This window comes from Xiphophorus maculatus, chromosome 16 (genome assembly GCF_002775205.1).
Source record: "Xiphophorus maculatus strain JP 163 A chromosome 16, X_maculatus-5.0-male, whole genome shotgun sequence".
NCBI lineage: Eukaryota > Metazoa > Chordata > Actinopteri > Cyprinodontiformes > Poeciliidae > Xiphophorus > Xiphophorus maculatus.
Window position 1 is genome coordinate 19,531,053 of NC_036458.1, and position 13,453 is coordinate 19,544,505.

The following is a 13,453-nucleotide window of genomic DNA, read 5'->3' on the forward strand; positions in this document are numbered from 1 at the left end:
CGAGAGGAGGGGAGGCAAGTCAGAGTGGAGAACGGCCGTTTGTGCTGCTGGAGCTTCTCAGGGACTATCAACAGGGAGCGCAACCGACGACTGAGCTCAGAGCTGGGGGTATGAGAGCTGTCATAATCCGCTCCCATCCTCCTCTGGTCGGGTTCTTGTCCGACTGACAACCATCGGATCAGAAGCTCCACTTAACCAGCTGTCAGACGAACCCGATATCGGGTGAGTGTTGGGTCGGGGAGCCATTAAAACCGAGGGGGAAAAAGAGACCCGATTCGACCGAAGCGGAGTCTCCTATTCACGGCTTACAGGAGAGGGGGAGGGGGCAAGTGGTAGGACTGGCTGTCTACCCTGGTTAGATGAATGCATGTGAGGGTGCGGTTGTAAGTAAGACAAAAAATTTGACTTATTCAACTGTATTAATGTTAAGCTTTCTTAAATTTAGAACCTTTTCAGCAGTACGTCCCACGGTTCGGGTAACGTATTCCTCCTACTAGCTTAGTCGTAGCGGCTAACAGTCAACTTACGCTGATTCCTGTGGCTTATTTTTCTAACGCAAACTAGTAAAAGCACATATAAGCCGTTTAAGTCACCTATTTATTATTTTTGTCAAACTATGACTGTATATGTTTAATAATTTTTTTCTAAAAATATATCGCAGCACTTTGTCAAACGGAATACCGACTGAATTGTGCCACTATAGCTATACAAAACCGTCGTTTTGTTAGCATAAATGGAGGGTGAAATTGCGCACAAAATGTGGCATCCGTTGAATTCAGAACAAAGTAGTTGTTTGTAGTGACAGCTGTGAGGGGCGTAACGTTAGCAGTGTTCGTGTGATTGCGAAATAATCTGGTTTTGCGTGACTGACATTGTTTTCTTTCTTTTTTTTTAATTTTAAGAGTTTTGAGTAGATGTAATTTCATATAAAAGTGCTCCAAACAGAAGTTGTTTGGATTGATGGAAAGCTGGAAAAAAATACAAAATATTTCCTTCTTTACAGTCGTCACTTTGAGGTATTAAAGCTTAAACCATAGCAGCCCAGCTCCTTAGTACATCATGTTTTCGCAGCTACTACTAAGACTCCCCTTGAACCAGCAGATATGTACTGTACCATCCTGACCAATCCACTCTCCTGGAGACGATTACTACCGTAATAGCACATGTTGTTTTCCCAGTGCAGTGTGACAGGCTAATTCCCATTGCTTCACCTTATACACTCACCGTCTCTGAGACCTGAGAATGATGAATTCCTCCCTTTGCTGTCAAGCTTAAGATACTCGCACCTTTGAGAATCCTAAAATCCCTGTCATAAGGCAGGCTAAGACCAATACAATAGCATTTATTTGAATGCATTTATGCTAAGAGTACATGCACCGGCCTGAAGGATGCAGAGAAATGGAGCTGAGTGTTGTGCGTCTCTGTTTCTGAACTGAGTGCTCTCTGTTTTAGTTTTGTAATTATTTTACTCCTCAACTCTGGTCTTTTGTTGGAACACCGGTTCCACGCTCTTGCGTGTAATGACCCTAACCCTTTATTAACTCTGATCCGTCTGCGTCCGTCACATCTGCCATGGCGAGCTGCCGACATTCAATTTTTAAAAATGTTTTTTTTTTTTTTAATTGTTGCCCATGTGCTTTGGATTTTTTTTCTCTGTTAACTAGTTTCATCATAAAACCGGAGGGTGTATTTATCCATGTGCTTGTAGACAAAGTATTCTAAATAATTACAGTTTTGTGGGTTCGTTTTCTAACTAATGGCATACAACAAGCTTCTTTTGGATCTTTAACAGGTAATAAATGTTAAATTGCTATAGATAAAAACATGAAATAAGTAAAATAATCAGAGATGCACAAAAAATACACTTATAAACCATAATTGGACTATTTTTAGCTTAACCATCACTGACCTGTAATCAACCTTTCAAAACAATCAGTTGTTTTGACTAGATGGAGTACTAACTCAAGATATCAGTAAAATCTAAAAATCTTTTATCTAAAAATACTTTTTAAAATGGCTTGAATTATGGTGTCATTCAAGATGTTTTTGACTACTTCCTGACTAGTCATAATTTATTTTTTGATATCAGAAATATTTTTTTCAGATGGTCAATAATTAATCGCTGATATCTCCATTAAAGCTCCCACACAAATTAATGGTAACTGACGTCATTTATCCTAGTCAGAAGGTATTTAAGAAATATCTCAAATAAGTATTTTGAACATAAATTAAAATAACATAATTAAGGATTTCTTATTGTAATAATATGTCTAGTCATGCATCAATTTTTAATATCTGGAATATAACCGGAACCAATTTTATGTTAAAACTGCCTGCCTTGGTTCTCCAAGAATTGTTGCCTAATTTGCTGGAGTTGTCCTCAAAGTGAACTTGTTTTGAAGATTTGGATTTTCTCTCCAAGTAAGATAAGCTGAGGTATTTTTGTGGTTCCATCCTAGGAATCAATGCATTATCTGCATAATATATTTATATGTACTTGTTCCCTTAATATGAATGTATTTGTAGGCTCAGTCTGACTGCGTTCTCCGTAAAGTAAGCCATGCTGCATTTTGAAAGCGCCACATTTTGTCGACGCTGCGTTCCCAGATTAACACTGGGAGTAAACCTCGTCTAATGAGCGCCGCTCGGCAGCTCTGGGCTTTCTGGAGTTCATTACACAGACCCAACGGTCCGAGGGCTCTGACACAGATCCAGGCAGCCAGTGCTCTCCGTTGCCGTGGCTGCTCATGCCTTCTTTCCGTCGGCGTTGCCAGCCCAGCGCGGCAGAGAGCTCAGCCTCGCTTTGGCAGTGCCTGCTCAATGTGGCGTGGTCGAGCGAAGCGCTAAATAAGTGATGATCCCGCGCCGCCATCACGTTCGAGCTTGGCTCGGAAATTGCGCTCAATTTCCTCATGCATCCCAAAGCCTTGTGCTCGTGCAGCATCAGGTCTTCCTCGTTCCTCTTCCAGGTTTAAATCGGCATTTCTACTTTGGCCTCTTTTTCTTTTCTTTTTTTCCCTTCACTCCTCCTGTCTTCTGCTGAGCCCAAAGCAGTCCCCCACCCCACCATCTCTAGCTGCCCTGCAAGTTCCATCTTTTTTTTTCTTTTTTTTTTGTTCTGGAGAGTAGTTGGGTGTCTCCATCTAACAGGACACATCCTCTTGTAAACATGTGGTGAGTTTTGCTGGGATAAATTCATCATATGAGAAACCGAGTCTCAACAAAGACTTCAGTCATTCTGTCACGTGGCAAAATAAAGAAACTGGCTCCGATTTTAATGCCGAATGGTTTTTAACCAAAGGGACAATTATATAAACTTAGTTTTATTACAAAACTATGTGGTAATATTGTCATATAAGTGATAAGAGCTGTTTATTACTACTTTTTATGTAACTCTGTGGCTGTGACTGCATGGCACAGCAATTGTAGCCTCTCATGCACAAATTCTGCTCTTGACTAACTTCTCCTTGAAAACGCCATGAGTCAGTTGTTGTTAATTGAATACATTTTTTGAAAATGGTATCTTCTGTTGAGTATTTATTAACCAATTGATGTATACATAATCACCTTTTAGAAAACAAATGGGAGACACTACAACTTTAACTAATAAAAACTAAATGTAGCACCGGTATCACACGGCTAACTGTGCTACTGGACCAGTTCTAGGCTCTAAGGAGTGGGGAAGCAAGAATAACAACACCAGAGACCGCTGCTTTAAATGCAAAAAGCCGGCAATTTACTGAATGCAAAACACACATGAAACACAATACACAAAACCCCCCTAAAAAAAGAAGAAAAAGAAAAATGTATCACTTCTTTTTACTCACTAGTTCACCTAGCTTATTTCAGTAAAACTAATCTAATTTAGTTAGGCCAGTCTCTTTTTCCTAGGTTATTTTAGTCAAACTAATTTAAGTTAGTTAGACCGGTCTCCTTTTCTTAGGTTGCACCTATTTTAGGATTCCTATTTTTTCTCTGAGTTAACTCGCTTCTTTTTTCTTTCACAGGTAAGGAAATACCTTCAAACAAATCAAAGTGGACCACAATTATTCAATTCACATTCAGAGACATAACATATGAAAAGCCAAGTATGCCACTTTAAACTCGAGTTCAAGTCCAAATGTGAATTCAGGTTCTCAGTTCAATGAAAAGCTTCAGTTTTGATTCAGTCCAGAAAAATAATGATAATTTCACCAGTTCTTAAATCAGTTCTTAATCCTGTTCAGTTCGGTTTGAACCAGTTCCTGAAGTTCCTACCGCTCCGGCAGCGAATTATCATACGCAGGAGAGTCCCTCCCTGATATGATGGAGAAGATGAATTGAAGGTCTAGGTCTGGCTCGCCATCTTGAATCCCGTCTGTGAATGTGGACGTCGCACACGGCAGACCAATCTTCGCTCCGACTGAGCTTCCAACCGAACAAAAAAACCTGACCTGTGTAACAGGCCACAAACACGACAAAACTCTTTTTAAATCCTTAAATTATACAAATAAATTCTTCTTCATAAACTCAACATATTAACTGGATAACCGTTTATACATTAACCTGATCACAGTTTATAACGGAGTATTTCTTTCAAACAGCTACGTCTTAAGCGTTAGCTTTCTGCCAAAAGGAAAAGTACAATACGGTGAATATGTAAGAAAATAAACACAAAACTCACCAAAACCGATGTAACTCAGTTCTCATAAAATCCCAGTCAGTTTCCGACCAGGTAAATTATGTCTTCTTAACTATAATATTAACTTTTTTTTTCCGTTAATCAATCAACTGCTCTTTTCCTCCGATTCCTCCTCTGCTCTCTCCCTCTGGTTTGTGCACCGCAGCGTCACCCAGGCGTCGCGTCTGTGACGCTGGTTCCTTAAAGGGGCAGCGACGTTATTCTCTGTTCAGACTTTTAATCCGCTATTTATTCTTATTTATGTCAGATTTTAACATGGGCAAGTATTTATTCCTATTTATTCAGATTTTAACTGAGCAGCTATTTATTCCTTTTTATTCAGATTTTAACTGAGCAGCTATTTATTCCTATTTGTCAGATTTTAACGTGGGTTACATAAACAACATATAACTAAGAAAACTAGCAAACGTGCTCTAAAAGCGAATCAAAGCTGACGGGTCAAAATGAAATAAAACTGAATCATAATGAAAAACCCAAAAATGATGTACAGTAACTGCATTTAACCATATTTAATTCAAAAAACATATTTATCGATGCACTCATTGAACAAACGGTGTAGAAAATGGTAATACGGACAGTTTTAAGGGATTAATTTGAATTTATTGAGTCAACAAATCAAAACTCTTAAAATAAATATATCACTAGGGATGATAAACGACACATTAACTGTCCACCTTTATTTTTACCCCCCAAAATATGTCTTAATAACGAGCCACTGAGTTGAGAATATGTGTGTTTAAACGGTGCTTTTATTCCCGTAGATCTACGTTGTCCGTTGATGACAGTGACACCTCGCAACCATGGAGCTGAGAGTGGGGAACAAATACCGGCTGGGGCGAAAGATAGGGAGTGGATCCTTCGGAGACATTTACCTCGGTAAGCGGGGGAGGAAAATGTTCCTCACCTTCATCCATCGTCAGGCACCACAACGTGCTTCTCCTTACAGATGTGGTTATTTTTGTCCGCTTCTCCTCAGGTGCCAACATTGCGACGGGCGAGGAAGTCGCCATCAAGCTGGAATGTGTGAAGACCAAACACCCACAGTTGCACATTGAAAGCAAGTTCTACAAGATGATGCAGGGAGGAGGTGAGCACCTGCCGCTTCAACGCGCTCGGCAGGATTTTTCAGCGCATTCCTTTATAGACGTCGTCGTGGCGGCGCAAAAACATCCTGCTGAACCCGACGCTCATTACTGTAATATTATGCAATGAATCCAGTTAGAATCAAAATGACCTTTGTAACTATTTTGTGGTTCATCAACCTAAATGTGTATATATATACACATATGTGTGTGTGTGTGTGTGTGTGTGTATATACGTATATACATATATAATTTTTAACTGATAAGATGTTGCACCACAAAAATGCTTCCCCCCATCTTTTCAGTGGCAAAGAAAGCAGTTCAACAGATTCTGCTTGCATAATTTCCAGAGACACTGTCAACAAGGAACTTAAATCGCAGTTAGAACTTAGAACCATGTTAAAATGTTCTGTCTGTGTTAAAAAGTAGAACACGTTAAAATCTGTCATTAATTAATCAAAATTAATGCATTAAAAGTCATGAAACTTTTCCTTACTCTACCTAGGCACGAATACAGTTTATGTATTACTCCTCTAAGTTCCATCTCCACATATTCCTATATTAATAAGTAGCATTAACATATTCAGTTAATGCTACTTTTCCCTTACCACCCTTGCAGTTTTAGTGTTTTTATTCAAAACGTGATCGTGTGGGAAGCAGGGAAGGGTAATAGAACGAGCAACTTGTCTGTGTTTACATGGCAGAGTAACTGTTTATTCTATTGAACTGGTTTATTTCCTGAACACAAAGCTCCACTGTTGAGATGATAATACTGCTACACAAAAAAAGCGACAGAATAACCAGTCCTTTGGTATATATAAAAGCTAAAATTCACCTTAACACAACTTCGATCAACTTTGCTGCAGTTTTAATGACTCTTTTCAAAGCAATGCTGTTGTTCTGCTACTCAACCCTACATACTCCCGTTTTATTTTATTTGACCAGTCGGGATCCCATCGATAAAATGGTGTGGCGCCGAGGGCGACTACAACGTCATGGTGATGGAGCTGCTGGGGCCCAGCCTGGAGGACCTTTTTAACTTCTGCTCCAGGAAGTTCAGCCTGAAGACTGTCCTGCTTCTGGCAGACCAGATGGTGAGACTCAAACTTTGCCTTAAAGAAACACTCAGTCAGGCAGTATCAAGGTGAACGAGATATTTACGCTGCCAGTAGAGGAACATGATATGAATGACTCTTTCTGCAGCAGGTCAGTGTATATTCTGTGTGTAAACATTGTATGCGATTCCCTTGAGGCCTTTTTAAAGGATATAGATGCTTGATTTCCTTTCCTCGCCTGCTGTCGGCTTTATTCTGTGTTGACTGAGATATTTTGTATCACAGATCAGACTCTTGACTCACCTTTTGTCCCTGACGCGTTGCCGTGTCAGACGTCCATATGGCCATCCGATTGGTTGCTTTTGAGCCTTGTGGGGTCATGGCCTTCCTGTCCTGATTTGTCCCGCTGCCACCACCAATCTGTCGTCCTTCTGTCCGTTTGCTTAAGTAGATCTCGCACGGCTGACTGTCAACGTAACAAAATGTTTCCTTTCCAGATCAGTCGCATCGAGTACATCCACTCCAAGAACTTCATCCACAGAGACGTGAAGCCAGATAATTTCCTCATGGGTTTGGGCAAGAAGGGCAACCTGGTGTACATCATCGACTTTGGGCTGGCCAAAAAGTACCGTGACGCGCGCACGCACCAGCACATCCCTTACAGGGAGAACAAGAACCTGACGGGGACGGCGCGCTACGCCTCCATCAACACGCATCTTGGAATCGGTGAGACCTGATGCGAGTTTTACTGTGATATCTGCTGAGGGAGAATCGTTTGTTTCCTAACCTAAAGGTTTTCCTCTTATAAGGGTCACTCTGTTCTGCCTCAATGACGGCTACATGATAATCTGGGTCGCATTGACCTTTGCCTGGTGGTAGAGTTCAGTAGATGCACAGATCTAATTGTCCTTGGAGTTTTCTGTGTGTTGTTCTTTTTTATTATTATTCTTGTTGAAAATGTATTGGTGGTGTATGAACATGTTGGTGGTTTTCAGATGTGGAAGGGTTTGCTGTTACCATCTCATGAACAGCCGATGCTCCTTTTTGTTAATTTTTGTTCAGGCATTCTGACTGGTCACAGCAACTGATGCTCCTGTGACCAATCAGAATGCCTGAATAAAGCTAAGAGGGGTTTAAAAATAATGTGACTATGGCTGGGTGATGTGTACGGAAGAGGATTAGAGTCACCGGAAAACAAAATAAAAAATCTCGGAATTCTGACTTTATCTCACAATTCTGAAAAAAAGTCAGAATTTATTAATTTTTTTTAACTCCCTAATCATTTTCCATAGATTTGGCTTAAAACTTTTTTCCCCATAGTATTCTGATTTTAATTGATTTCTACTTCTAAAAAAAGGATTTTTCTCTTACTTAAAAATAATTGACGAATGACAGAAAACATTTTCAAAATCTGGTCTTTACTTCAGTCATGCTTTCTGTGAGTTGTATTAGGTCGTGAAGAGTTTTTGTTTAATTAAGGAAAAAGGTCGTTTTAATAAGAAATAGTTCCCTCAATGATTTTGTAACAGTGTCAGCCAATTAACAAACTACAGTACGTTTTTTTACTTCTTTCAAATCAGATTTTTCAAGCATGTCTTTCTGCATATACATTAGTTCCATAATTACCGGAAGTTGAACTCTACCAGGAAGAAAAATTGCAACAATTCTTTAAACCCCCAGATATTTGTCCCTAAAATCATCAGGTTTAGTTCTGTCTCATTCATGCACACCTGTCGCTTCGTGTCCACAGAGCAGTCGAGACGTGACGACCTGGAGTCCCTCGGTTACGTCCTCATGTACTTCAACCTGGGCTCGCTGCCCTGGCAGGGCCTCAAGGCTGCCACCAAGAGACAGAAGTACGAGCGAATCAGCGAGAAGAAGATGTCCACACCCATCGAAGTTCTTTGCAAAGGATATCCTTGTGAGTCCTTGTGCATTGGTACAGCCACACGCTCCTGAAACCATCCACAGGTTCTGTGTTTAGTTTGTTCTGCTTAAAACGGAACCAGAGATTCTGCTATTTGTGTTGACACTTGCAGGTTGTCTGCCTTTCCTGTATATTCACTTTCTCATTCTTTGTTCTATTTTTTGTTTTGTTTTGTTGTTCTTTCTACAGCCGAGTTCTCCACGTACCTGAATTTTTGCCGCTCGCTCCGTTTCGATGACAAACCGGACTACTCCTACCTACGCCAACTGTTCAGGAATCTCTTCCACCGCCAGGGATTCTCCTACGATTACGTCTTTGACTGGAACATGCTCAAATTTGTACGTTTTTCTCTTTTTTTTTGGTTTCCAAACTTTCCTTGCTTATTGAAACCTTCAGTGGAAATTTCCTAATATGGCCTATTACATTTCTCAGGGCGCCAGTCGATCAACTGAGGACGGGGATCGTGACAGAAGGGCCGGGGACGATCGAGACGACCGGATTGGAGGAGCCCCCAGGGGGTCTGCGTCGCGGGGCCTCCCTTCGGGCCCCACCCCAGTCGCTCCCAACAGAGTCCGGAATGGACCAGAGCAAGCCATCTCAAACCCGGCCTCACGGGTCCAGCAATCTGGTTGGTTACTGATTAAAACACATTCCAGTGTTAAGATTTAAATTGGCAGTGTTATGTAAAGTTGACTTTTTTTATAGCTTTACATCATGTTACATTATTAATCCTTTATCAAAAACATACCTGGAGTGTGTTTTTGATTATTTTGTGCATGTTTAAGAAGTCCTTTAATCTCCCGTAGCAACCATTCAACTTGTGCAAAATGCCTGGGTGGGCCTAGCCCCGCCCTCGAGTACAAAGCTCCTCCTCAGAGCTGCATTTTCCAAGTTCCTGACTCTCAGGGCGGCCCGCCCCTTACTCAGCTCCTTCAGACCAGCCAGCAGCAATTAGCAAACACTTGGTGGATTTTTCCATCTGCTGAGCTCATTATAGGAGCTACTTCTCAATGAAATGCTGGTTAACGGAGATGCAATGTGTGATGACTTCCTAAAGGTCGAGTTTTTTTAAAGAGACAGGACAATTTAAAGTTGTTAAATTAGAAAGTTATTTTTGATGTATACAGTATTTTTATGACAGTTACTTGATTGTGCTGTAAAATGATACCATGTGACTGGAAAACACATACAGCCCCTTTAAATCACTTTAATTGCAAGAGAAAACTTTGCCAACTCGAACGTTTTCTAGAAAATCTTACTCAGAAACCGTCTATTATTTCTCTTCCCTATAGGCAACACGTCACCTCGTGCAATTTCCCGCGCTGAGCGGGAGAGGAAGGTGAGCATGCGTTTACACCGTGGCGCTCCTGCCAACGTATCGTCCTCTGACCTCACGGCCCGACAAGACCAGTCCAGGATTTCCACGTCACAGGTGAGACAACATTCAAGGCACTGAATTTTTCTAAACAAAAATGGTATCATCCTTGATGTTAGACCCCCCTTTTTGACACATATTGTGTTTTAAAACAACAGCTACATGGAATTGATTTCCTCATATGCTAGATTAGTGTTGTTTGCACTGTTCCCTGCTGGGATCGACTCCCAACATTAAACCTCTAACTTCTGGAGGTATTTTGGAGGTAATTACAGCTTACTGTTTCAGTGTTTAGCAATGGAATTAATTCCCCTTGAGATTTTCTACATTTTCCCACAATACATCTCCAAACGTCGATGAATTTGATATGATGGACAAACTCAGTGTATCACATGGTTGACTGTGAAGAGGTGTAACGATAAAACATGCCTCAATAAAATTCAGTTAATTCGGTTTTTGCTGTGAATCTTGTGTAGATCTGTCAGTTAATTATTTATTTTTTTGTAGAATTAAAAAGAAAATGAAAACCATGTATAATTTTCCTTCACTTCACGATTATGCCCTACTTGGTGTTTCACTTTAAATTCTCCATCTGAACATTGAAGTTAGTGTTTTTACTGCAGCAAAAGAAGTATGAACACATGTTTACAGTTCACTTCTGCTCTGATCAAGCCTTGAGCGTCTACTGCATCTTAAATCTGGATGATGTGGCTTAAAATCGCCTCACCATATAACCGTTTCATACGAGTCTATCGATAATTATTGATTAGTTCTTTGTTAATATTTCAGATATTTAAAACTTCTGGTGGCGTGACCTTTCCTGTTTTATCCACAGTTTTCACTCTGTGTTGTTTGTATTTAAGCAGCTGTAAGTGGCCAAAGCAGAAACTGCTGCGCATGTTACTCAATAGCTTGTTGCTAGGTAACCAAAGAGTGAGTGAGTTCGTTGATGCTACTTGGTCAGCTGGCTGAGTGGTTAAGTGACTTAAGTCTTTCCTCTGCCTACATCTCCCAGAATGCTGTGTGGTTCAGCGACTATTCTAAATAATGACTATTGGATATTCTGTCAGATACTGATCATGTGTCTATTGTAACATATACAGTTATTGATTTATTGACTAGCCCTACTGCATCTTGTGGAGCCACAGCTGAGGTGAGAGTTATGAAGTGACATTTAAGACAAATAAGCCAAAATCAGAATCGGCAGGGCGGCCTTTTTAAGGATCAGTGATCGGCCAGAAAGCTGCAATCTGTGCAGCTCTAGTTTACATTATGGGAAGTTAAATCCATCCATTTACATTTCAGTTTAATAATATAAACTGGAAGTTGTTTGCCTTAAACTTTATTCCGTCGTCGTTTGCAGGTCAGCGTGCCATTCGAGCACATTGGGAAGTGAGATTTTGCAGCTCCTCATGCACACACATATGACAGGTGAGTTCAATTTTTACATTTTCTATTGTTAGACATATAAATACAAAGTCTAATTCTGATCTTGTTCTTTTTGCAGGGCTGCAAGGAAGTTTTGTCACTATATTTTTCTTTACCCCCAACGTTCTTTATACTTTGTTTATTGCAAAACTGTTCAATGGACATGCAGGGTTTTTTTTTTCTTTTTTTTTTTTTGCTGCAACAAGAAATTAAATGTTTAAAGGATTCAGGAAAATACACAAAGGTATTCAACATGCGTTCTTACCCGGATTGTTATAGGCTCACCACCACGATACATGAAACTAACGACAATGCTGCACCTTGACAGTTGCTCATTCCTGCGATTTTGTTTTGGTCCTCTAAACATTCCCTTGAAAAAAGGCGGCATTGAAGGAGCAAAAGAAAAAAAAAAGATTTCAGGGACATGCATGTTTCTTATTGATGATCAGACTTAGAAAAGTTCCCCTTTTTTCCCCAGAAAAAGATAACTGTCATCCTCATTATTCATGAAGGAATATGAAATCGAAGGTTGAGTATCCCTGGTTTGTTTCCTTATTTTATTCTTTGTATTTTTTAAGAATTGAAAGCTAAATCGGACGAGGCATGTAGATTAGAGGGTGGCAACCAGAGAGGAAAGGAAGCAAATGAGTAAGTGATGTTTTTTTTAGCTGTTGTAATATTCCTGGTGAAGTAGCTGGTATCTGCTTTTCCCCTCCCATCCACTTTAGACATAAAAAATCCTCTGCACATCTACTCTGCCTATTTTTTTGTTTTTGTTTTTACATGATTGATTTTAATCCGTGGCAAAAAAAAAATATGATTGTGGAAATTCGAAGGACTCACTCCTAAGTCTTGAGCGAAGCTCCTCAGGAAATATCTCAGCATACCGATATTCGACCCCAGACCACAGCTGCCCGTTTTGGCTTACAAACAGGGGATGCAATTTTTATGATATTTCTTAAAAGTTACCTTTTTTATTCATTTGTTATTTGGGGCTTTGAAGAGGTGAGGGTGGGGGGGGCAAGTCACTGTTAGGAACATGAGGGTGGGTCTGGGCATCAAATTTCTTTTTTTTTTTTCCTTTTTTGTTGTTTACTCCATTGTAAATATTTTTTATTTCATTGTAAAGCCAAAATGTGGTTATTGTAAAGGTGTAAAGTAGAAAAATGCATACTAATGACTTATAGGGCGTTGAATCCGAAATAAACGTGGCGATAGGCGACTGTTGCCGTGCCAGCTGGGTCATCCAACAGGTGTGAGTGAGTCGAGTGCTACAGTAAAACCTCCAAGATCAATAACGTCACTTCATCTGTTCAGATCCTCCTCTATTCCCCCAAAAAACAGACTTCTAATATTTCTGTTATAGAAAAATAAATTGGTTTAGTTGACACCACATTCTCTTTATTTAACCTCTCTCCAACTTTGTCATTAGATGCATCTGCTGGCGTGTGTGTGTGTGTAAATGTATATGGAGTGCACTGTGTATAGTTACCATTGTACAGGCCACCATGACCCAGTGGCATTGCAGTTGTAGATTTGCGGATGATGTACAAGAGGATGAAGCAAAAGGTATTTCACATTGTGTATTGTGTACCAATATCCTGTACAGTTCTTTAACACTATTTACAGTATTTGTGTATATTTTATGAAGTAATAAAATGGATAATGTTGCTGACAACCTGTTTTTGGTTGTTTTGTTTTTTTTAGATATATTTGCACTTGCATGAATGAATGAACTGGATACTTGTGTTTAGGGAGGAAAAAATTCAGGGTCTTGATACATATGAGAGGATATTAGAAATATGTCCAGGTTTTATTGCATTTTCCTTTATTTAAAAGTTGTACACCTGTCAGTCCATTCCATCAGTTCCTTTACCTAACTATCAGTCCTGTCTTCCACCCATT

The 13,453-nt window shown here is 40.0% G+C and overlaps 1 protein-coding gene across 1 annotated transcript; it reads left to right on the plus strand.

Annotated features, from left to right (window-relative positions):
* The first annotated feature begins 5 nt into the window (after positions 1–5).
* On the plus strand, positions 6–13,226 carry csnk1e (casein kinase 1 epsilon). The gene is made up of 11 exons (XM_005803331.2): positions 6–222; positions 5,443–5,557; positions 5,658–5,768; positions 6,709–6,857; positions 7,316–7,544; positions 8,569–8,739; positions 8,935–9,083; positions 9,178–9,373; positions 10,038–10,177; positions 11,484–11,551; positions 11,628–13,226. The coding sequence occupies exons 2-10, from the start codon at positions 5,482–5,484 to the stop codon at positions 11,514–11,516; spliced, it is 1,254 nt and encodes a 417-aa protein (XP_005803388.1). The 5' UTR covers positions 6–222; positions 5,443–5,481; the 3' UTR covers positions 11,517–11,551; positions 11,628–13,226.
* The last annotated feature ends 227 nt before the right edge of the window (positions 13,227–13,453 follow it).